The following is a 26,470-nucleotide window of genomic DNA, read 5'->3' as shown; positions in this document are numbered from 1 at the left end:
AAGGCAGATCTGCATTCATATGCCCTTTTAATAATTGTTTGAGGCACAGTGTTGCAGTGGTTAGCTGGATTCTCCCGCAGCGTGGGTTTTCTCCAGGTTCTACAGCTTCCTCTGACAGTCTGAGGACATGCAGGTTAGGTTAACTGGGGACTCCAAAATTGCCTGTAAGTGTGAATGTGAGCATGAGTGCTTGTCTTTCTTTATGTGAGACAGCCGTCTGTTAGCGTAGCTTAGCATTATCTGGAAGTAGAGGGCACTGCTAACCTGGTTTTGTCCAAAGGTAAGAAAATCCACCAATCAGCCCAAATAAAGCTCACAGAGCAGCATGTTACATCTCATTTTTGATTCTATGGGAGGTTATTATATGCTCAAATATAAAGTTAGTGAGCAGCAAACCTCCCGACCGACTGCTGGTGATATTTTGTTTTCCATCACGCAGGTTTCTTCATTTTCAAGAGACAAAGCATGTTTGGCAAGAGTTTTTGTGATTTTTTTTTATAATGGGTCCTTGAAAAGTCATGGAAAAGTTTTAAAATTTTGTCCATGAAAATGTGTTGGGACCCTTATAGATGTAGTTACACATAAGCAGTATTTCAGTGATGTGGCTGCTGCTGATGAAAATAATATCCAAAAAGATGCCTAAACCTTCTCCAGCCTAGTTTCCAAACATTTGATTCTCAGGGGCTGGAAGTCCACTGAACTACTGTCTTATGTGCATTAGATGAGAGATTCAATGAGTGTTTGCAACTTGAAAAGATTAAACACAATAAAATAAGGCAAACAATTTCATTTTATTTTGGATCAATTTATTTCTCTCTGCCGAGTGTTCAGCGCCGGTGAGCTCACTTGTCTCTCCTCAAAATTGACTGGAACTATTCCCATGAAGTTAAACCGACCCAGAAAGACATCACCCTCGCTGCTTTTATTTGTTTGTTTTTGCTTTGTCGTGCTTTAGGTATTTATGTTTTTTTGTCTTTTGTGATCGTGTCTAATTCAGTTGAAGCTGTGAGAGTAGTGGGAGGAGGAGGGGGATTGTTACATGTCAAACATTTGTTTACTATTGTTTCCCATCTTCTCATTTACATCAAAACAAAGAAAATTTAAAAAAAGGTGGAAATAGGTTTAGTTATTTTGTATACAGTTGTGCTGTTGTCTAACCGTTATTTGGGAAAGATATGCATTGACAAAAAAAAAAAAAAAAGAAAATCCGTCATTTTGAAAGTAATAAAAAATGTTTATATAAAAAAAAAGAATTTGGACTATAACAAACTCCGACACAAAACTGTTTAAATGCCTGTAGCAAATGTTTAATCAAAACTGAAACTCTCAACATCATATACAGCAAGTTCCCAGCAACTTTAATTTCATAAAGTTCAGTGAAAATGTAAATAAATAATTAATTTTAAAAAAATCTCCCTGAGGTTTTACACAGTAAAAGTTCCTCCCATGCTGACACTTTCCTTGCACTTTTTAATGAATTAATTTTATCAGCGATCATTAAAATAAAACATGATGATGAAATGACAAATATCGGCCCAAATAATCGACCAGGCCGATAATCAGTTCTCCCTTAATATCATTTGTATCAAAGTAGGAGACTTAGGAAGCATTTAATAAACATTTGAAAGTAGAAGTAGAAGTACTTCACACTTGTATACACAGTATGATCAGTGCTTGCAGCTTCCTCTTTTGTTACCATACATAATTTTCTTACACTTTTCAATACCTGCTATGACAACCAATCAGTCAGTCGAAACAATAAAAGATAAAACACTTTATGGCCTCCTACATGCTCTAATGACGCATTTTTGACCTGTCTTCCTCTAATTCTTTCAGCTGTGTCCTGTCGCCAGCTGGACGGGACGCAGGCCGACATCAGCGAGTGCCTGAAATTCGCCAAGGCCATGCCCGCCATCACTCAGCGCTGTCAGCTCCCCTGCCAGGATGACTGCCAGCTGACCAACTGGTCCAAGTTCTCGTCCTGCACAGCTGACTGTGTGGGGGTCCGCACCAGAAAGAGGACATTGATAGGTGAGAGCAGAAAGAGCCAACCCACAAACAACACGCTGTTGTTTTAAATACTTTTCAGACAAGCTTATTTTCGCTGTAGTTAAAGTGTTGGTGAGGCACCAGGCAGTTTAGGGGGTAATGTTGGTGGGCAGCGCTCCAAGAGACGAGCAGTAAAGTTAAACACAAGGTCGTAAATCTGTTCAGATAGTTCTCGCACGCTAAATGCTCCAGTGGGATTAAAGCAACAAATCTGAAACAACTCTTCAGCCTTTTGTTATCCATCAGGGTGTCCCCAGACAGTTGCACTGTGCATCACAGTCATAAAAGCAAAATGACAAGAGTGCTGCAATGCATTATGGCACCTCTACAAGAGGTTACCGGGGGAAAAAAGTCAACTTTAAACTGTGAGAAAGTGAACGTGAAAAGCTTTTATAGTCCACTGATGTGAAATCTTTCGACCCATTTATGTATAAAACAGCTAAGAGGTCATGTAATGGGTTTAGACTCTTTTTGACTAAGTGGTTTAATTAATTTAAGATTTAAATCAGGAAATTTATATAGTAGTTTTTCCATAATCCTACATCTAAATTTGGCAAAAGTTATCACAGGTCCTTAGAAAGTCTCAAAATGTCTTGTATTTAGTGATAAAAGGTGGAAAAAAGTATTAAATTGTCCTCAGTTCAGATAACATGGGTCTTAAATGTTTTTCACGTCATTGAGAAAATTTCAAAGACTGTTTGGAGGACAGTTTTCCCCCTCAGTATGTGTTTGCTCCTACCTAAACCGCCCTAAGCATGCATTTTAACCGGAGGAAAACACTAGCACCTGTATGTACACAATGACACTTTTCAGCCCTCTACACATTTACTGCAGATCACGCAATAAGTTTGCATTGAATAGTAGGAGAAGAAGTAGGAGAAATAGAAATACTCAAGTAAAGTACATGTAACTCAGAATGTTACTTAAAGGTCCAGTGTGCAGGATTTAGGGGCATCTGTTGGCAAAAATGGCACATAATAATTATAACTATGTTCTCACTAGTTAAAAATCACCTACAAGTAAGAACCATTTTTGATACTTTTTGGTACATACAGAGCAGAGCAGACTCCTCCGCAGTCTGTCATGTTTGTACAGTAGCCCAGAACAGACAAACCAAACACCGGCTCAACACACGGGCTTTTTGTGTGGGCCACCGTAGTTCGAGAGAAGTCTCACTGGGTTGCAATCTGCAGCCTCACTGCTAGATGTCCCTAAATCCTACACACTGGACCTTTAAGTACACTACCTGAGTAGTAGTAGTAGTAGTAGTAGCAGTAACAGTACACCTCTTGAGACTATTATCGGTGTCATTTTACCTTACTCTTGTCTTAGAAGTGCCATCAATGCATTCACTTGGTAATTTAGTTTTTGTATTTCCATCACACCTTTGGGATCAAATTAGATTTAAAATCATATCAAAAAGGTCCTTAAAAGTCTTAAATTTGCCTTGTTTATACTTGTCGACAGCTTATAAGTAGGGCTGGGCAGTAAGGAGTGAATCAATTATTACGTTATTTTTTTAAGAGATACCTCTGTGGATATTGCAACGATATTGTGGAGGGGTGACTTTTGGTGCTTGCACAAAATATTTACACAATCACATTCTGATGAATAAACATCAATAATTTGGATATAATGACTAAGTGTAAAGGCAAACAATAGAACCGCTATAATAGTAGTTCAGACTTTAATGTATGCGGCCATTAAAACCAGACAGGGCAACACACATTTTTCCAATAACTATTACCAATACCACTTTTTCTTTTTTTTTGTCTTGGATATCCTGAATCTTAGTCAGTATCTTGTCCTGTATCACAATATTGATCTAATATTGATAAATTGCCCAGCTCTAAGTATCAGCAGTATGGTAGATGTTGGCCAACCCCTTATGGACCCCTGTTACTATTTAAAAAAAAAAAAAAAAATTATTGAACTTATTAAACATTATTTAACAAGGAATAGTCCCATTGAGATTCAGAATGTCTTTTCCAAGGGAGTCCTGGTCAAGACATCAGCAAGACGAATTTCACATAACAGAACAAATAGACCAAAAACACAACAGCAAAAGTTAAAACAAACAGCAAAAAAATTCACACACACGCAACAAGCAGCAAACTTAAAACTAACAGACAATTAGCATTGTTCAGCGAGGAGACATGGTGCATTCAGTGTTCAAAAGGTCTTTAAAAAAGGTTTTTAAAATCTCCCAGTCTGATAACAGAGTCTAGTTTAGGGTGACTCTGCAGCTGACACCAAGATGACGGAGCAAAAACTCTAAAAGCACTTTCACCAAAGACAGTGCGGGCTGGAGGAACAACATACAAAAGTGTTTTGTATTTTTGTATGTATGTCAGAGTTGTCTTTTTTCTCTTGTTTATCTTAGTAATCTTTTCTTGGTCCAAAACAATACCAAGACAACACAAATTCAGCGTCCTTGAAGTGGGAAGTTAAGATGATGAGCAAAATGTTTTGCATTTATACACTTCTGCTGCCTGTTAGTCACTATGACCTTTACGGACAGATTATAGCATGCTGCACAGCAATTTGCTTTTTAGATGCAATTAGCAACAACCAGCTGCGGCCCTAATGCTGTATGAATTTGGTTTACCTTAGCTGAAATTATTTTAATGCATAAAACAAAATTTGCAGTCAAACCAGCTTGTTGGAGACATTGGCATTTGCAGGTAAGGACAAGCAGTTAAAAAAGAAAGTCATCAAAGCTGAATCTCCTTATTAGCATGGCAAACAACTCCTGATGACGGGCTGCCACAAGAAAAAAGTTTTCTTTGCACAGTGATTTATGATTAACGACGCTTGATTCGTCTGAGGGTAAAAAAAAACAAAAAAAGCTGTCAAGCCGTTTGAATAAAAGAGCACTCTGCTTGAAACATTTTTGCCAGTCTAATCTATCATCAGGAGTTGCTGTCCTCCCTGTGCATGTATCCCACACAGATGCGGGGACAGCAACTCCTGTGTCATCCAGACATTTTCAGTGAGGTCACCATCCCAAACTATCCCAAAGGCCTTGAAAGTAGCTTCAAATATAATGAGACTCAAAGTTACTATGGAGACAGAAATCCAGAAACAGCAGCAGACATGTGGAGTCACCTCTCCTAAAGCTATCGTGGTCATCTCATGTCCCTCTGTGTCCCTCAGGGAGGAGCAAGAAGAAAGACAAGTGCAAGAACACGCAAATGTACCCTTTGAGTGAGACCCAGTACTGCCCCTGTGACAAGTACAATGCCCAGCCAGTGGGGAACTGGTCAGACTGCATCCTGCCCGAGGCCGGCCGAGTGGAGAGCGTCCTGGGGATGAAGGTCCAGGGAGACATCAAGGAGTGTGGACAGGGCTATCGCTACCAGGCCATGGTGTGCTACGACCAGGACAACCGGCTGGTGGAGACGTCACGCTGCAACAGTCACGGTGAGTACATGTGTGTGTCACTGTAAGGTTTACCAGTGTTCGCTAGGTCATGAAAAACCTGGAAAAGTCTTAAGAGTTTTAAATAGCGATTTCCAGGCCTGGAAAAAAGTTTTGGAAAACTAAATGTACCATGAAAGTTTTGGTGAAGTCGTGAAATTCTGTTTTTCTGGCTGTGATAAATGACGTAATTGTGGCTGAAATGTGTTTCCAAAATCACCAGGAAATCTTTTCTTCTTCTTCTATCTTCTTTTTTTTCAAATTGCTTAAAAATAAGAAAGAATCACCACAATGTAACCTTTAAAATTTGGTATTTTAAAAAAAATCAGCCCAAATTTTTTCTTAAAAAGTCAATGGTAAAATAAATACAAAATAAAGTCATTTAAATTTGTATGCCCTTTGCTGAAAGTTAAAATAAAAAAAGACATTACTTTCTACCCAGTTGCTAAAAAATAATTGACATGCCTCCTCTTTTTTAAATAACATCTTTTTAGAAAACCTATTATATAGTAATGAAATAGAACCAAAGAGGAGTATCAATAGTCATTTCAGAGAATGTAATGTGTTGAACATTTAGTTCAAGGTCATGGAAAAGTCATGAAACAGTCATGGAAATGTATTGGTAAAAATGTATGAATCCTGTTTTAATCACAGAGGTTTTTGCTTTGTGAAAGGGTTGATTCATCCAAAATACATCTCTAGAAATATCTAGCCATGGAAAAAGTTTTGTTTTATTAGTTCAAGTTTGGCTGAGGCAGAGTAGGAATTTCTGGCAAAACTTCACCTACTTTCGATGTGCATTGGTAAGGGAGAAAGTCTGCAGAGGTCAAAGCTCGGACAACCCAGATGAGGCCTACAAGCTAAAATGTGTAGGTCTGACAAAAAGGTCATTTGTTCAGGTTTTGACATATCTTCCTCTGAGCCATGGCTCCATGGAGGTTAATGGGTTTTTGTTTGTTGTGCTCACAGCAGTGAAAAATTAAATGCAATTTTTTTTGAGCTGTTGATGGTGCATTATGTATGTTTATTATAGACACAGTATTAGGAGAATTACACTAATAGCACACATGGTATTAAACTTAGAGTTTGGCTCTTTGGCTCTTGTTTGGGGCTTTACCGCCTGCTGCAAAAATGTTATTATTCTGAAGATTTTGAGGCCATTAGTCTGAAAGATATTACCTGAAATCAATTTCATTATTAATTGTCCTATTGCCTCAGTAACAAGGTAAACAATGTTTTATCAAATACACCTGTGCATAAAATTCTAAATCTTTACAGTGTAGCTCTTATAGATTTTTTTTGTGTACGGATCAATGAACAGAAACTCATGGATTATGACTGAGTAATTTTTATTTGACTTTCAGTTGTTAAGAATCCATTCAGGCACTGAAAAAGAAAATCTAATTAAATGAAACTCTGTTTCACATCTCACGAAGTTGGTTCTGGAGGAGCTGAAGCACTTAACTGTATTATAAATAAAGCCACACGGGTTTGTTTGTGTACTCTCAAGAGGTGAGCGGCGGCCTGTAAGAGGAAATTAACTGATTGAATATGTTGATGTAAGGTAAATAAAGTTGTTGAGAGAGTCATAGTGTTGGTCCACGCAGAGGATAGTTGAATTTGACTCACAGTGACACTACCACTGTGCTACTGAGCTAACTTAGCACGGAGCCATGCCCTCTCACACCCCTTCACTCTGTTAGAGGCTGACTGCAGCTGCAGTGTGTAGATCATTGGTTTATGCAGGGCATGAACACCCAGAAGCTACTGACTAACTTTTCTTTCTTTTCTTTTTTTTGCCCTATCACAGACTGCTGTATTATCCTGTTGGTGAAATCAGTAACTGTGCTTTCTGTTATCTGTAACTCACTTTTTAGGCCCCACAATATATACAGTATTATTATGATACTTAAGTCACAATATAATATTATTGCAAAATTAAACGATTTGCGATGCTATTGGTATTGCAATAACTTACTGTATATTATGGCATATTGCAATTTATTCCCTTTTTTCAGCTGCAAATTATGTCTCCAAAGGAAAACATTATCAGCATGTGTTATATCTAATAAGATAAAGTTTTCAGTCTCAGGTTTTTAGAAAAATGCATCTAGTGGACTGTGAAATTAAATAACTTTGTTATTTTAGTTTATTTTCCTAGTAGTAGTTAAATTTGTATTTGAAATATTAAAAGTTAAAAAACTTTTTTTTTAAAATTGATACTTGTTGTCCGTGTATTGTTATGGTATTGCTTATTGAGATATATTGCTTATTGTTTGTAACTTCCAGTTACAGGCTGTGTTGCCAAACGGGCGGTTCATTTTATCAGTAGACATGGAATCATGCTTGAGTAGCATCAATATTTTTGTTGAAAATTACAGCCTGGCTTTCTCCAAATGCAGGACCAGCCTGTATGCGTCTTAAAATTTAGAATTTGTGTGCTTGAACTGCCACCGTGTACGTCTGCATGAGTAGATGCCTCTAAATTACTGTTCTTGTGCCGCAGGCCAATCATGACGGTGTGTGTTCCAATGTAATAACTTGTTGATTTTTAATGTGTGCAGGAGGTGTTGGGGAAGGCTAAAAGTTGTTGTTTCATAGCTCATTAAAAATGACTTGTGATTAGTTTTCATTGAAATTTCTTTTTACTGAATACTCCCAATGACAGTTGACAGTGTGTTCTGCAGAGTTACAGAAACTCTGTCTGTCTAATTGACCTGGACAAATATGACCAAGAATATCTGCATGGCTACTTTAGAGTTCAGTGTGAACATTTGGGTCAACTAACCTTTAAAATTTGGCCTGTGACCCCTGCTGATAGAAGCAGCTCTGACAGAAATCAGCATTAAAGCACAGAGCTCTTGAGGCGTAGTACATTATCTTTCCCCTCTGCAGCCTCGACTTCTTGGCTCCAGGTGAGAAATATACTGTAGCACATTAGAATGCTGCAGATGCAAGAATAACTTTTTGTTCTGTTAAATATTCATCTAAAGTGAAGGATTTTGTTTATGCACATATGAAAGCTTCTCCTATGGAGGCTGGCGACTCATTTCGAATACTGAATTTCACATAAGGAGGCCTTTTTCTGGCACACTCCTGTCAGAATCATTTGTCTCCTTGTTGTAAGGTCTTATCTTAGATCCAAAATACTTCAAGCAAAGAATCCCGGCTCAGAAACTCGATGTGAAATTGCTGTGAAATAGAATGCGGGAGATGTTCAAATGAATACATCAGTGTTGTGCATATATAAACATGGTTTTAGTCTCCTTGTGTGAGTCACAGATTCAGATATGCGTCAGTTAATCTGGGTGTGGGTGTGACAAGGGCATGTCGTTTGGATGGGGTTGTGTGTGTGTTGTCAGCATGTGTATTTTTACACCTATGTGAATGTTTGCGAGTTGATGTGCGTGTGTGCGTTCATGCATTCATCTTCAAGCATCATTGAGTTTAGACAAAAGAAATGTTCCTTGAGGTGCACGGAAAAACAAAAACACATTTGCGAGGCTTGGCGTTCATGTGAATCTCCAAGATATCATTATATCTCTCTGTTATCCCTCTCATTCAGCTGCTCCTCTTCTCCGTTCTCTCTGCCACTCCTTCTTTCATTTTCTGTGCCATCTCTCTCCATCTCAGCCATCATCACTTTTTATCTTGATAGAGGAGGAGACATGGTCTCTCCACGACTCTGTTGCTGACACAATGCCCTCGGCTATGATGTCGATCAGGCAAACTGTGCCACTGTTATCTCGGTATTCCACAGACATCAACAGAAAAAAAGAGGGATTATCATTAAAAGTGCACGTTGATCCAAGCTTTGTGGTATTGCTCACTTTTTCAGATTGCAGAGTTCCTCTATGAGCGAATGTTATGAAGGAAAATAACGATGTGTGGTGCTCTGAACAGTTCTCAATAAATGAGCTGAGTTTGCTCAGCTGCCGCGAGTAACAATTCAACAGTTGTGAGCTGCAGAGAGTAATATACTGCAAAAGGACCATGTAAATGAATAAAGGGGACCCATTTTCCGAGTTTTGAAGCTCATACTTGTACTCTAGGTTTCTACTAGAACTTGTTATATGCTTTAATAGTCAAACAACACATAATTTTCCTCATACTGTTTGTCAGGACCACCTGTATTTTTGGGTCCTCCGCATCCTTGTGTCTCTGCACTTTCATTGCAACCAGAAAATTACTAATTATATTTTTCAAGGATAACAAAACCAAACAATTAAAAGCTGTTTAACACAACCGTAAACAGGATCCAAAAATGATAGGGAAATTAACATTATTAGCAACCAAGAGTACATGTCTCCTTGATGTTAGCATATAGCTACATGTAGCAGTGTACAGCCCGAATAACATACGATTTAAGGCTTCTAAACACAACCTTATATGTTCCAGCTGGAATAAAATCCAAAATCAGTTAGCAATTTACAGCAATGGAAACAAAGATTACATGTTTCCTGGACATTAGCATGTAACTACATCTGGCAGTGGACCTCCACCCTGGGAATGACTGTGTGATGCCACTTTCACCAGTTGAAAATCACCAATAAAAGCCTCTAAATACAACCAAGCATGTTCCAGTGGGAATATGATCTAAAATATGAGGAAAATTAATAATATCAGCATCCACGATTACATGTTTCCTTAATGTTAGCATGTAGCTACATTTAGCAGTGTACTTGCAGTCAGGAAATGACTGTATGGTGCCACTTTCTGCAGGGAGAAATTGCAATAAAAAGCTTCTAAACATATCCGGACATGAATATGGTCCCAAATCAGAGACAAATTAAACAACACCTGCAGTTTAGATTACATGTTTCCCTGACATTAAAGCTTTAACCTACATGTAGCAGCGTACTTGCAGCCATGATAATGACTGTAACTGAGCATAGTGGCACTTTCTCCCTTTAGAAATCACCAATTAGAGCTTTTGAACACAATCAGATGTGTTCCAGTAGGAATATGATCCAAAATCAGGCTGAAATTTACAACATCAGTGATCAAAATTGCAGGTTTCCCTGATGTTAACATGTAGCTACAGGCAGCAGTGTACGCAGGAATATGATCCAAAACTTGGGAGACATAAACAACATCAGAAACCAAGATGTTTCCCTAACGTTAGCATTTAGTTACATGTAGCAGTAAAGTCTATGTAATGTAAAGAGTGTGTCTGGAGCAGATGACCATATAAGGAAATTGGTTACGATCTGATGTCATCTTGTAGCCGGGGTAGAAAAAATGTTGTAAATATAGTATTCAGAAAAATCTGAGGCTTTTGCTCACAGGAATACTGTTACATACATTATCCTCAGTATTTTAAACTTTGCATTTAAACATCCAAGTGTGTAATGTTATATCTATGACAGGAAATAAGGAAAAGCATAATGGGTTTCCTTTAAAGTCAAGCTTAACTGCAGGGAGACTAATAATCAGCAGCGCAATACGCAAGTAACAATCCAAATGACAAAGTCCTGATTCTGTTAGTTCCCAGCAATAATTGCAGTCAGCCACAAGAAGATCTAATTAGTGTGTTGTCATGTTCAATATAAAATCAAGGCCAAGCCGAGACTGAGGGGGAAGAGACTCGAGACCAAGCCACAGAATTACCAGCTCAGGAAAAAGACAAGAAAAATATACTGGGTTATTATTATAATGATGGTCCAAAATGCTACAATATTCACCCAGGGGAGTTTTAAATCCCATCGCACAAAATTTAAAATTAAAAACTGTAACTACCCTCAACAGTGTGCCAAAGGTCATGGTGTAGTCATGAAAAAAATATTGTAATAAGTCCCTTGCTATGTCCTATATATACTATATGTGACATTATATTTATGACTATAGATTACCCGTGATGCTTTGACTTTTACCATGACCTAATATTACAGGATAGCTCAGGGGGGCCTCGGCCTCGTCTTAGCGGGGGTTTGGTAAAGGAGGAGAGAATGCTGTCACTCTGGGGAACCATGAAGGGTAAAGCTTAAAGGCAAGCATCGTGCTGGGGACCTGTGAACTTGAGCAGTGCTGCAGAGAACAGATTTGTTGTTGCATGACGACCCATATTTGTAATAACACACTGAGAGCCTGTGCCGTATAATTGAGCTTATGCTGTTTTGAGTGTTGCAACATGTAGGCAGAGTGCTGTGAAGGTTTGAGGGCTAAAGTCAGTGTCTGTTAAGGTTAGTAATGTCCATCAGGGTCCTTCTGCCCTTTGGTGACTCTCTTGTTATTCCTCTGTCCTCAGCATAGAGCCTTCATAGTTATTTTCAGAGCGCCCAGGGATTAGGCTGTCCCCGTTGCTGTGGAGATGATTGTGGTCCAGGGGGTGTAACAGGTCAAAAATGGGGCTGTAATGTTGGATGATTCCTGGAGCCAAAAGGTTTGTGTAAAGCGTCTCGGGCCACCCACCCATAGAGCGGATGAAATTTGGTTTCAGAGGACAACATGACGGTGACTCAGCTGGATTTTATTCCTGGCTGGATGGATAAATGGTGGCTGCTTCGACCATCAGGGTGTCCCCGGGGCCCAGCACACTAGTGGCTCCTTGCAAGTGAAAAAAGAGAACAAAATATATTTAGGGAAAGTCCTGTTATTGTCTGATGTGTGTACAAACATCAGTCCAGCAGATAGGGATGGTTTAGATGTCAGTATTTGTTTAATGTATAGTGTACTCGTTGCTGCCCCTCCCGTGACTTGTTTCTTTGTCTGTGTGTGTATATATATATATATATATATATATATATATATAAAGTGGATGATAAAATCTTGCTATATTATAGAGCTGCAAGCAGTAGAGTGCTTCTCTCAGCTCCTTGTTGCTCTGCTGTCTCTGCTGAGACAGGGGCTAACAGTTAGCCCTGTCTTACAGTGACAGGGCTAACTGTTATCATCACAGGGTTAGTGTTACCTAATGGTTAAAACAGAGTTTAATGACTGAGTTAAGCCATCTCAGGGTCAGTGTGAGTTTGTTTGGACAGTTAAACAGCTCAGTGTCAGATGTTTGTCACTGCTGCTGTGTTAGCGCTTGCTAGCCAGGCAGATGGTGAACTGACTGAGAGAAAAGCTCGCAGAGACGGTCCTTCTGTACTGCATTTAATCCATTTAACATTAATTAAAGCAACAGAAAGCTTGCAAATGTTTCTCATGTTAACTTTCAGTTTATGGTTTAAAAGGCTAATTGTGTGGGTGGGGAGTCAGATGACAAGTTAAAATGTGTTTTAATTATAAAAAAGAATTTGATATAAATTTATCATATAAATACATATCATTTTAACTGTCATTGATATAAATTAGTACAAATGCACAAACATAGTTTCATAAGCTACACTTTCTTGGTGCCCACACAGGTCTGAAATCAGTCAAGTCAAAAGAAAGCACATCTGCTATTTAATTGGTCTAAACAACCTCCAAAAAACAATAAATTATGGAATATGTTAGAAAGTTTCTGGGAGAAATGCCAGAGTTTCAAAAAGTTACAAAGCTTCAGGGAATTTAACAAATGGATCACTGTGCAAGTGATCAATCTTCTGCACTTTTAAATGTACCATACTATGTGGCTGTCTTCTGTTTCTGTGTCAGTTTATCACTTACTGGCTTTTTCAGCATGGTAGGAATGCTAGTGGGTTTCTAGATGTGCAAAAAAAGGCCCCCTAGGGCTTTATCATACTGAGAATAATTCTAAAGCACAGGTTAAGCTTGCATGTTTATGTTTTCTTATGTTCTAAGCAAAATGTTGGTATATTTTGGCTGTTGTCAAAAGCTGGTCTATGTCCAGAGGCGTTCCAATTAACACTGGGACCTTCAAGACCTGGCAGTGAAATTGTTAACATTTCGGGTGAAGTTGAGCAGTCAGCAGTTACAACTGCTCTGGGAATTGCAGCAGCAGCTTGTGCCAGGTTACAAGTTGACTTCCAAAGGCAAAAAAGGAGTGATCTCCTACCTGGACTCAACCCAGAAACCCTCCCTGAGAGCTTGGCAAGACACCTAACAAGTTTATATCAGTTGAACTACAAGTGAACCGCAGGCTGAGGTGCTGCAGCATTTGCTCTGTGAGTGAACCTAAAGTGACGTGTCAGTGATTTAGAATGACTGGACTCGACTTTAGGGCTTACAGTGGGAGGTCAGAGGTGATGAGGATTATTTCAGAGGCCGCGCTGAAGTCAGCAAGGTGTTGATATGGAGATGCTGATCTGGACTCAGGGCAGCAGAGTGTAAGACGGTCAGGCAGAAGTATGAGTGTGTGTGCATAACTGTATATTAAGGGCGGGCAGTATGTTAATGTTGGTTATGAGTACAGGGATGGGATGGGATGATATACAATTTTATAGTGGATCACAAAAAACATTACAGTATCTGGTATTACACAATATTTACTATTATAATTATTTTAGTAGTCTCCCTCCCCCAGTCTAAAAGTCTCCCTTTTGAAAATAAATACATAAAAATGAAGGTTAGATTCTCCATTTGGTTGCATTTTTTTCAATACCACTGATAAGTAAATGAACATGGTATTATAACCTTAAACTTTTAAACCACAATATACCTAGAAATCATCATCATTTTCAGCAGCACCCAAAGAGACTGCTGGGTGACCAACAATAAGAGAAACTGCCAAAAAATGCTGAACCTTAAAAATGCATAAGATCTTAATCAAACAATGGCATATTTCATATTGCAAGTTATTATGTCATTTTAAATAGTTCAGAAGCCTGGCTTTTAAGAATGTTGTTGTTTTTGTATTGCCTTTCGATTTGGATACTGTAATATCATAAAAGTTTTTTTTCTGGTTTTAAAGGCTGCATTACAGTAAAATGATGTAAGTGGTGAACTTACCACTGTCTTAGCTGTTCTGTTATTTTCCTTTACACATTACATTACATTCCACATTACAAGATTTCCTTTGTGTTAATATTTTGTCAAAGCACCATTTGTCAACCCTTCAATATGAATACTGAGGTATTTAGTCAATTATATTGTGACATTTGATTTTCTCCATATCACCCAGCCCTGCTGTATGTATGTGAGTGTGGGTGTGCGTGTTTATGGATGTGATCATCATGTGACTGCGTATTTAGTTGATGCCAAAGTGCTGCCATGACTTAAGCCCTGACTGGATTTAGCAGCTGTTTTATATTTTTTTTTAAATTGTATTGGCTTCAAGGAAACTTACTGATTGATTTTGGGTCAGCAGATTTGTGAGCAGCAACTTGCTTCACACCGCTGTTGAAGGCTGATTTTACCAAGATCACCCTTCAAATGCCCTCTTCAGCTGAGCAAAGTTTTAACCCCGTGTTATAGCTCCAATCATCCATCTTTCCTAAAGTGTTTCTGAGCAGGAGGGTGCCACCTTTAGCCGCAGCGATCTGCAGCTGTGCTGAAGGAAGGTAACAGAAATGAAACAAGTGTGAGATTATTTTATATGTGGGAGACTCGGGCTTTCCCACCCTTTCTCAGAGATGCTAAGGTTGCATCCAAACCGAGGTTTTCACTGCACCAAGTAAGAAAAAAAAAAACCTTGTTGATTTTAATGAAACCACTGCAGGAACTCAGAGGAAAATCAGGGTTATCTGGCAAATATGTTCAGCTAGCTCAACTTTTTACTGTAACTTTGACTGAAAAGGGCACACTTTGGAGTAAATTCTACTATTCCCGTGTTAGTTATTACGGATAAAGTGATAGTTGCCAGAGCTGTGCGATCTTGTCTCATTGTATTATTAGCTCGTGTACCATGTCTGATAGTAAAATGTGTGGGTGTGTTGCTTAAACTGAACTTGCTGAATTGTATTTCAATTTCTCAGCTGTACCTTTAACAGCACGCCCAGACCAGCACAGCCAATTGTGTTCTTTATTTCAGTCTTTATTTATTTTAATATAGTGCTATTTTTGCCCTGAACATGGTCTGACACATTCAGGCTTTGAGAATGTGAGACAAACTTTCTCACTCTCCCCTCTAGTTATCCTCCATTTGCTCCAGCAGAGCTCAGTAGCCAGCAGTGGATAGATGTTGATGATAATGATGATGGTGCCACAGAAGAACATATTTGCTCAGCAAGACTTTTCCCCGGGTTGAAAACGTGAGAAAATTACTCACATATACATTGACAAAATTGAATTGTAGTGACTGACTAGCCTCTGTGGGATTCCTCTGAAATGTGTCATCTAAAATTGTGGGAAGTGTGTTTTCAGCAAACCTGCCAGTCAATATAGCACCACATGTCTCTCGCTGAAGAGCAAAGCCTGAAAGAGCCCACATTAGAAAGAGGAAGTGGTTAGGTACCCAGTGAGACACTCCACTTTCCCGGCTCATTCACCTCATCGATTTTCTTAATCAAAGGCTAAACTGATTTACAGGCCAGCCCTGTTACACAAGCCCGAAAAAATATATTAGGCTCCATCTACTTAACAGACTTTTGCCAAGCTGGTGAAAAAAATCTTTGGAAAAAAACATGTTGAAATGGACACAGCCAAGAGTTCAAAGTAGTATTATCTTTTCAACATATTTCAATGAACCTTGGCTTGTTTGCACTGGCAAAAGCAGAGGAAATCAAAGCCCAGAGATGGTGAAAGAGCCAGAAAAACATGAGTAACAAGCAGAGAGAGATTCTTAAAAACCCGGCCCTGGTGACTGTGTCATGACGCTGTGAGCCGAGGAAAAATAGATTGAAATAATGAAGCTTACTGCCAGGCCCGACCACTGCTTTGGTAGATTTTTAGACTTTTATAGAACAGCCCATGAAATTGTGCGTTTGAATGTGGACCCTGTTTTCATTCCACTGGGCCAGAAAATCAATAAGTGCATTTAGATTAGTTTGTGAAGTATCGGTTAATAGTTTGCTCTTACCGCTCGCTATTTTTCTACATCTAGCATTTAAAGAGTTCTTGAACTTTAATACTTGTTTGTTAGATCGAAAAGAAAAACTAACCTTTGGGAATCAGGACAAATGTAGTTTCATAGCAGATAATGGAAACAGAGGGATACAAGAAGCGGCCAAGACTATTTTTCTCTAAAGCAGTCATACTAAACCTGGAGGCAGAGAGGCTGAGCTCCTGCTGGTGGGATACAGAGAGAACAAAGGTTTTATTTCAAAGCTAATGTCTTATGATTAAATTTTCTGGTGAGTGCGTTTCCCCTCTGAAATAATTAATTACAGACTACAACACGCTGCCGAGTATTTCACTGAAACTGACTGAAAAGTAGCAAATCATCATTTAGTGTTTAAATTTTTATTCTGATGTGTGTATACACAAATATTCATTCCCTTTCAGTACACAAGTCGCAAGCTCAAAACCAGAACTACCATCCTAAAGACTTAATTTATGCAAAACACCTTCTTTTTTGTCTTTCTTTCAGGTTATATTGAGGAGGCATGCATCATCCCCTGTCCCTCAGACTGTAAACTCAGCGAGTGGTCCAACTGGTCACGCTGCAGCAAGTCCTGTGGCAGTGGAGTCAAAGTTCGCTCCAAGTGGCTTCGGGAAAAACCTTACAATGGTGGCCGGCCGTGTCCCAAACTGGACCACGTCAACCAGGTACAGACACTAACAACTGATGCTGCGTCTCAAATTAGATATATCTGTTGGTACATTACATGTATGTTACGACTGGTTCAAATGCTGCAACATAAGAGGGGACACACACCAGGTTGGATGCAAGAAGAAAACATTTATTTACAAAATGATCAAGGAAAAATGGAACAAACACAAAAAGCTGGGTCTTGGATGCAGGGAGTCCGAGAGTATGAGCAGAGCATGCAGCTATAGATATAGGCTCAGCCCACAGCTGATCTCAATCAGCTTTCAATCAGTTCACTAGTGCTTGCTCACTAGTGATTTGCACCTGTAACAGAAAGAGCAGGCACACATGCACACACAGGTGAAGTATGACAGGAAAAAAAAAGCAAAACCCACAATTACATGTAACACCATCTCTCCTAAGAAGGCAGCGGTTTTGGTGTCATCCTAAGGTACACAAGAGAGGGCATCGGCCACAACATTGTCACACCCGTTTTTGTGACGGATTTCTATATTGAAGTTTTGGCTCATAAGTGCCCAGCGCATCAGCTGTTGATTTCTGTTGTGCAAACGATTTAGGAACACCAGAGGGTTGTAATCTGTGAAAACTACCACTGGCTGTGGAATTGAGCCAATGTAAGCCTCAAAATGTTGGAGGGCCTAGAGCATTGCAAGAGCTTCTTTCTCAATTGTGCTGCACTTATTCTTAGTTTAAGAGAACTTCTTAGAGAAGCAACAGACCCGGTCGTCGATGCCAAGGGAATCTTCTTGTAGCAGTGCAGCACTAGCTTCGGTACCACTCGCGTCAACCTCCAGCTTGAATGGCACAGCAAAGTCTGTAGCTGACATCACTGGAGAGCTACAGAGAAGACCTTTCACAGTCTGAAAAGCCTGCTCGCATTTCTCATCCCCAACCAAACTCTTAACGGGACTAAAGAGATCTGTCAAATGGACACAACAGAAGCAAAATTTCGGCAAAAACCTTGGTCATAACGAGCTAGGCCTAGAAATCAGCAAAGCTCTCTCTTAGTCGTGGGAACAGGGAACCAAGCAATGGCTACTACCTCAGTGTCTACAGGCCGCACTTGACCCTGACCAACCTGTTTGCCTAGGTAGGTGATGGTAGCCTTGGCAAACTCACATTTTGTAACACTGAAACACAGAGGATGGGGTTTCAACATGAGATTCCCAATCAGTGGAATAGACTACCACATCAAGATGTGCCTCGCAGTTCGCCACTCCAGTCAGTACCCTCTACATTAGGCATTGAAAGGTGGTTGGGGCATTACACATCCCAAATGCCATTACAATATACTGCATGAAACTGTCTGGAGTAACAAAGGCAGAAATCTCAGATGCACAGGCTGTCAAGGGCACTTGCCAGTAGCCCTTGAGCAAGTCTAGCTTTGAGACGTAGCAAGCAGCTCCAACCCTGTCTACGCTGTCCTACACACGAGGAAGAGGGAAGAAGTCTGGCTTGGTAATGCTGTTCACTTTCCTAAAGTCAGTACAAAAGAGTGGTGTCCCATCAGACTTTTGCACAAGCAAGCATGGAGAGATCCAGGAGCTGGAACTAGGGACAGCAAGGCCATGCTTCTGTAAATACTCAACCTCTTTATGCATTTGAGCTGTTTTTGTTGAAGTCACACAGTAAGCATGCAGCTTAATAGGAAGACAATGACCAAAACGATGTCATGTTGTAACACTGTGGTTGTAGTAGGGACATCTGAGAAAGTGTGTGATGATTTCTGATCAACCCCACAATATCACTTTTATGGGACCCTGAAAGGTGAGACACATAAGCCTCCAAATCACTCAGCACTTTGGAATTTTGCAGTCATGGACACAGAACTGGAGCATCTTGCATTACCAAGTCATCATCTCGAGGAGAGTAAGGAGGCAACACTGAGGCCAGTGCAACAGGCAACATTTTGGCAGAGGTGAATTTAACTGAGTCACTAGACCTGGCAACATAAGGCTTTACGATATTCACATGGCACACAGGGGTCTTACATCTCCTATCAGGAGTGCGAATGACATGATCTGTCTTATTCAGTTTTCTCTCAACCACATAGGGTCCTGCAAACCGAGCTTATTTATCAAAGTGAGCTTTCATTTTAGACTGGAAAATTGTCAGTGCCTTTTTTGCCATCTCACAGGACCAATGAAGACTTTCTCTAAAGGAGCTGACATCGTCCAGTATATTTTGGGCAGGAGAAGAAGCTCACATCAACTGATTATGCACCGATTTCAATGGGCCTTGAACTGTGGCCAAACACTGGCTCTACAGGACTGAAGCCCAGTGACTCTTGAATAATTTCTCTTATGGCAAAAAAGCAGGAGGGGTATGCCCTCATCCTATTCCTTGCCGTTTCCAGACAACAGGTGCGCAAAATAGTGTTAAGGGTCTGGTGGAAGCACTCTAGCGCCCCCTGGCTTTCTGGATGATAGGCACTAGAGGTCTCATGCTTCACAGACAGTACATACAACACCTGAGCAACATAAAATTGGTACCTTGGTCTGTTTGAATGACCTTTGGCAAACCGAAAGTGGTGCAGAATTTCACCAATTCCTTCACTACCACTTCAGCTTTGAGAGAGCACAATGGCATTGCCTCAGGGTGTCGAGTTGCAGCACACATCAAAGTCAAGAGATACTGGTGACCAGATTTTGACTTGGGCAATGGGCCAACACTGTCAATACTGTGTCTCTCAAATCGCGCTCCAGTCACATGTATAGGATGGAGCTTGGTTTCCCAACCAGCTGGCAAACATGAAAAGAGCAGCAATACTTAGACACATCACCTCTCAGCCAGGCCAGGGGAACTGCTTCAATACGCAATGATAGGTTTTAGTTATCCCTAGGTAACCGGACAGAACATTGTCATGCGCTAAACTCAGTATCTGCGCACGGTAACCAGAATGGACAGTAATCTGGTAAGTAATATTCCACTCATTTTTATCAGCATCTGAAGGAACCCACCTATACATGAGTATGCCATCATCCCAATAACAGGCTACCTGAAAAGTGCCAATCTGGTCTGTAGGCAACACTGCTGTAATACACTTAGCCGAGGTGGGATCAGCCTTCTGAGCTGTCATGAGCTGCTCCTTACCAGCGAGTTAATGGTCTGCTTATCTACAGGTAACTGAAAAGTTGTAGAAGAATCAGCAGTCACGGACTTTACAGTTTCATTAGATGAAGCCAGAATTAGCAGCCTTGGAAGTGACAACAGAAGAGCTAGAACCACTGCTGCCAGTTTTAGAGTGAGGAGTGCAAGGGGATGTAGAGGTTTTAGTCTCACAAGAATTTTCACTTAAAAATACTTTATGAACCAGGACATATTCATCAGCAAGCACGGCAGCCTCCTCCACTGCAGACACTCTCTGCTCACTTAAGTAGGGGGAGACCACCTGAGGGACACAATTTCTGAACTTCTCCAAAAGAATCAACTGTTGGAGTTGCTGTTTGGTCTCAACTTTTGAGACGTACACCACCGGTTAAACATAATTTCTTTCTTTACAGAAAATTCCACAAAAGTCAGTTTTTCACTCTTAACGTCAGTCCCTAAAATGCTGCCTGTAGGCCTCTGGGACCAACTCATAGGCATGCAAGATAGCCGCTTTAACAACTTCATAGTCAGAACTCTGGTGTAGTATCAGCAAAGAAAAAACCTCCTGAGCTTTACCCTTCAGTGCACACTATAACAACAATGTCCAGAAATCCGAAGGCCATGCCAATGTGGTGGCTACACACTCAAAATGTGAAAAGTATTTTTCCACATCCTTCTCTGAGAAAGGAGGAACATATTTTCCTACTAACATCAAATCGAAGAGGGAAGGCAGGGGATGTAGCAGCATTGGGACCAGTGGAGTCAGTTTCAGATGTTGGTCCAATTCCCTTATTTTCTTCTCATGTTTCAACTAGGACCTTTCCATCTCTAGTTTCCTCGCCTCCTCTCTGTCCTTTGCCTCACTCTCAAGGTGTTTTGTCTTGAACTTCAGTTCCAGTTCTCTTAAGTGCACAGACTGATCAACTTGAAACTGCAACTTCACCTCTTCAGACTGACTGGACTCGCTGGGCAGCAATCCCTGCTCAACAAGCACAGAGGCATCGTAGTTTTTAGCGCAACCTTCTTAAGAGAAGCTGGAGCAGTTTCAATGTGGAAACGCTCCGCAATGGACTTAAGCTGCACTTTAGTGCAATGAAAAAGCTGCTCTGTGGTAGGAGCTTTACTAAACCCCTGCAAATCAAACTCCACAGTCAATGCCCCAGAATGACTTGACATAGAACAAAGACTCTACAGCAGAAAGCTGCGACAAAGTCTTACCAGGCAGGACACAAAATAATCTCTCCCTAGAGAGTTTATGAACTAAGTAGCAGCAAATCAGTGCAACACAAAGTACTGCCACCACACACCAGGTGCTACAAAGCAGAATGCTGGTCACAAGCTACAAACCCTGCACAATAAAAGGTGACACTGCCAAACAGAACCAAAATTTTATATAGTAATGGCGCAGTTAGCACCACCATAGGACCACACGGAGCCAAAAGCAAGCAATCAAAGCTCACAAAAAACACGAGGCTGACAACAACAATAGTGGTAACTTCACAACTTTTTTAGACCAAATAGTACAGAAATAGCATCAGAAATGCTGCCACCCCCACACAAAACAGTGCAACTGAAGTACTACCCACTACTAATCTTACCCAACCAGTAAGAAAGTAGCATACACAAATACTTTCCCCGCAAAAAGCATGTGACCACACAAACACAAAGCTCACACAAACAAAATGAAAGCATGAGCACTGACACAACAACAGCCTACCAGTTAATAAAAATCACTGCTCATAACAAAAGAAAGTCTCAGTTTGTCACTTATCGATTATTCTGACAGCGTTCGCAGTTTTTTGGGGCCACACTGACGTATCTACCCCGAGGCAGGGACTTGTTTTGCCCCCCGTAACAATTCTCAAAAATTGTCCTGCGAGGGTGGTTTCTGTGGTGGAGAAACGCACCAATGGGGTGAGACCCCGTAAAGCTACCCCCAAATTGCAGTGGAAACAGGCCTTATGATTGGCCAGTCTGCATAGAGGGGCAGGACTTAGCAAAGGGTCATTCATAAGATTGAACTGTGTTTTTGCACCAGCCCTTTCCACTATGTAGGCAACAACATACCACATACATGTTTGTTGAGCATCATGAGTGCACCTTTAGGGTACTCATAGTGCATTTTACCGTACTTCTCATTGTGAACGCACTTATGCTGTCAGATTGCAAGTATAAGACAGAAATATCTGATTTGAGACACAGCATTAAATTCAAGATCAGATTTGAGGTCTGAATTGAGATAATTGAGATAAAAACCTGAACAAAAAGCTGCTTTTCTGCTCACCACTGATTGTTGAATATTTATGAACTGTGCTACAATATATTTATACTCCTTACAAGTGTGATACACATTATCCAACACTGGAGAGAGAGGGAAATTAATTATTAACGAATAATAAGCTTGAGTCTGCAGAGCTTTCCTTTACCTACCTCTCATTATTGCAGCACTCATTTTTTTGCTGAGCAGCGACGGTGCAAGAAAAGCAATGGATTCTATAAATGGATCCCATCCACCATGTTAATGCCCCAACATGCGCCGGTTGATTCCTTAAGGTTTCCATGATTTGCAAAAATGAAATGCTTTCCAGGCTCGTGAGTATCAGCAGATGCAGATTAAGGTTGTGCTGATCTATGCATGGCAACGTGTGTGTGTGTATGTGTGTGTAAGTTCACACAGGTATTTATGCCGGAGGTTTTTCTGATTATGTCCTCTCGAATGTTGCATTAATCATAGGTTCTGCACTATATGAACAGTTGGCATGTGCTCATTAATCCATCTGTCTCCTTTTAATCCACCCCAACGCTCGCTGGATATGACTCACTGCTACAGGCCCAGGTAAGAGCTGCTTTTCTCAGCTATTTGTAAATGTAGTCGCAGATGTTAAGTGTCACTGATGTCACTGGGTCACTGTCAGATAGATGTAAACAGTCAACAGTATTCTCACTGTAAGTAAACAAGGCACTATCAGATTGGAGTGTTATTTATACAGACATTTCTCAGAGTCAGAGCTGCTCTGGGGGCAGAAATAATCTCGTTGTCTGAGTTAAACCTCGGAGAGCTGAGCCACAGGATCACTGTGAATTAGGGAAAACTTTACTGACAAACTTAGAGGGCTAAGAGGACCTACTTATAGAAATATAAATTACAGAAGCCACTTTTCCCCTTTTTTTTCTCTTGAGTAAGATGATGATAATCATGAGTTGGCTCAAACCAGAAGTGTCAATCTGCTACTTTGCTGCTGTGTCTGTTTTAAATCATACCAAGAGCTCGCTAAGCACATGAATAATGATGCTCTGCCCGCAGGTGTATGAGGTGGTGCCGTGTCAGAGTGACTGTAATCAGTATGTGTGGGTGGCCGAGCCGTGGAGCGTGTGGAAAGTCAGCAACGTGGACTTAAAAGAGAACTGCGGCGAGGGCGTGCAGACCAGGAAAGTCAGGTACTTGTCAAGCTGTCTGTCCTTCTCTGTGTCCACACTTATACTGTTTATACAAAGAGGAAGATTCTCCACTTTTAATAGTAGTGTATATTAGTTATGCAATTATAATCATATTAGTTGATTGTTCAAGTAACAACATTGGTTAACAAAATAACAAAAATGCTGATTATTAACCCTTTGAGATCTGAGCAAATTGGTTTGATTTCTTGCAAAAACACATAATATTTGGATTAAACTGCTGAATCTGATTGGACTGATTCAGAGTATGGTACAGCCCTAATATTTCTTGACATCGTCTCATATTGATTGCCAGCCCCTGAATTGAATCAGATTAAAATTGCATGGTGACACACTTTGTAATATTATTATATATCAAATTGTCGTCCAGAAAGTCAATATATTATTGTATTGTAATGAAACTTGTGATTTATGGCCCAAAACTAATTGTAAGGTGAAAGTGTCAGAAATGTGCTTGTCAGATGTGAGTTTTCTTAAACTGAGACGTGGTGTTGGGCTTTGTTGTCAACACAAACAATATGAAGACATCAACTTGGGCTTTTGGAATATGTGATGGGCTCTTATTAGTTTTTTTCTTTTTCTTTTTAAATAAATTATTTAATCAGAAAAATAATTTGGGATTAATCAGCATCAGTTGCAGGTTGTCATTCCTTTCCTAATTCAGACTCATGGTATTTTGTATCCAATTCAATATTACTAAAAAAAAAATGCAAATGCAAATGATTCATGTTAATCTATCTAACACGGTTCAGCTGACAGTCAACAACAGACATGCTGCCAAATTCTTTCAGTTGGAACTCAAACTTTTTTGAACTCATTTTTCTGCACATGCTGAGACATACACTATATTAGACCCCCAATGCTGTCATTAGATGGCACGTGAGCAATACTAAACCAAAGATCACAGACTGGGAAACTGTGGATCAAAAATACACTCCAATAATACGACACTGGGACATCACTGGCAGAAGAGATATCAGTATCTATACTCATAGTCAATTAAGTGCTTGGATGGTTGATGTACAATCACAGTAAGTAAAAACAAATGACCTCAGTTGACATTATCAGTGAATATAGTCAGTCTCACCTCCTCTTTATCTTGTCTACTGGTGTGTAAAAATCTGTAATTTGGAGGAAAACAGTTCAAATATTTTGGCTGCGGCAAAGAAAACGTTTTGCCCACTGATCTCCTGAACGCATGTCTATTCCTATCTCTCTCCACGTTACTCTGTTTGCTACAACAACCCACAAATGGTGACGTTTAATCTTATATGACATTTATATAAAACACTGCCAAACACTGCCCAACAAAACTTTTTTTTCAGATACAGCAATGAAACAGTGGATTGCTCTCACTAAAAATGTTAGAAACTGTTGTAGTTTCACTTTAAAACTGATGTTACAAAATGGCTGAAAGACAGACAGTCATGTTGTCAGTAAGATCTGATAAAGCCTCTCTTAGCATTTATGCACTGATCTGTCCTAAATGTGTACCTTATCAATGTTATATGGAATTATACTTTTTGATATATATGTGCAGTTTATTAACACCCAGGGACAACAGATTGTGCTGCATCTGGTGCATGAGATGTACTGTACACTGTCCCTGTTTTAAATAAACCTATAAACAAAATGGAAAATGAATAAACAGTGTGGTTAGGTAGTCGCCCAAAGACTCATTTGATTGGATAAACTTTTGTGTGCGCTCCTGAGAACACGATGAGTCATCAAACATTTAAAAACTTTTACCTGGTTTTGCAGGAAGAGAAAAGACAGGGATTTTAATGCAAAATAGTCTGATGATGCTGTTCTGACAAAAAGCAAGCGGTAAATGATCAGTAAACACAGAGACACAGGATTAAAACAGTGAACATGTATTTTTCATGAAAACAAAATGACAATTAAAAAAAAAGGTTGCATCTTACTCTCAGGTGTTTAATTCATCCTGTAGGTGTTCCATCGGCTGCTTTCGACCCTCTATAGCCAGCGGAGTTTGTGTTGCTGTGACCAAAAACATATTTTTTATTTTTCATAAATTTTACCTCTCTTACTCTGAGTTACACACCCCACTGCTTGAGAAACGCATAGGTTGTCAAGTACGTCATGTACCTGCCAGCTCCATGTCCAGTTAAAACATAATGTCTGACTCTTCTGTTCTCTGGAGCGCAAAAGCAGCTAAAATAAGGTCAGTTTCTGTGTTTCTCCACCAATCCCAAAGGTGCATGCTCAACACCATAGACGGCCCGTCGGAGCCTGTAGAGGACTACCTGTGCGACCCCGAGGAGATGCCCCTGGGGGCCAGGGAGAGCCGGCTGCCCTGCCCCGAGGACTGCGTCCTGAACGACTGGGGCCCCTGGAGCCGCTGCAGCCTGGTGAGAGCTGAACCCCGGATCAGAAAGCAGCAGCTCAGCTGTCTGGCACAGATACGGGGACGTCAGATTTCTGTGAAGCCCTCTGAGATTTATCTTGATATCTTTTTCTTGTCAGAAATATTTTCTCTGAGGCTGAAGGAATTCAAAGCGTAGCCGCACTGTATCATTGTGAGCAGTGTGTGAATCTTTGTCAACAGGCTATTTCTCGTCCACAGAGGAGGAATAAAAGAGATATATGAACTGGGAAGCAGAAGAAAAATGGCTTATATATCTCCTAAATTACACTGTACTCACTGTGCATTCAGCAGGGAGGGGAGATGATTTATGATAAAGACTCAGAACTCCTGAGCAGCTTTCCAAATTTACATTTTGTGACACACAACCCTAACAGCATCAGCAGCGATGTGGTGGTAAACATAAAGCCGGCTAAAATATTACCCCTGGCTTATCATCATCATTTGGCAGACAACCATAAACAGTGAAGGTAATTAGTGAATTTTCAGGAAAATATTGATTTATGATAACATTATTTAGTAAGATGTTCAGT

General features: G+C 40.1%; 1 protein-coding gene across 1 annotated transcript in view; it reads left to right on the top strand.

Moving 5' to 3' along the window:
• The window catches only part of thsd7ab (thrombospondin, type I, domain containing 7Ab), a 226,585-nt gene that overhangs the window by 133,223 nt on the left and 66,892 nt on the right, over positions 1-26,470 (top strand). Inside the window, exons 12-17 of the mRNA XM_088084662.1 lie at positions 1,837-2,031; positions 5,206-5,472; positions 16,823-17,001; positions 22,926-22,931; positions 23,400-23,533; positions 25,770-25,923. Of these exons, the coding sequence (XP_087940788.1) occupies positions 1,837-2,031; positions 5,206-5,472; positions 16,823-17,001; positions 22,926-22,931; positions 23,400-23,533; positions 25,770-25,923 (935 nt within the window). The remainder of the gene's footprint in view (positions 1-1,836; positions 2,032-5,205; positions 5,473-16,822; positions 17,002-22,925; positions 22,932-23,399; positions 23,534-25,769; positions 25,924-26,470) is intronic.

Source organism: Plectropomus leopardus, chromosome 11 (genome assembly GCF_026936395.1).
Source record: "Plectropomus leopardus strain MGB_pleo_1.0 chromosome 11, ASM2693639v1, whole genome shotgun sequence".
Classification (NCBI taxonomy): Eukaryota; Metazoa; Chordata; class Actinopteri; order Perciformes; family Serranidae; genus Plectropomus; species Plectropomus leopardus.
The sequence above is the reverse complement of the archived record's forward strand: the minus strand, read 5'-3'. Positions and strand labels throughout refer to the sequence as shown.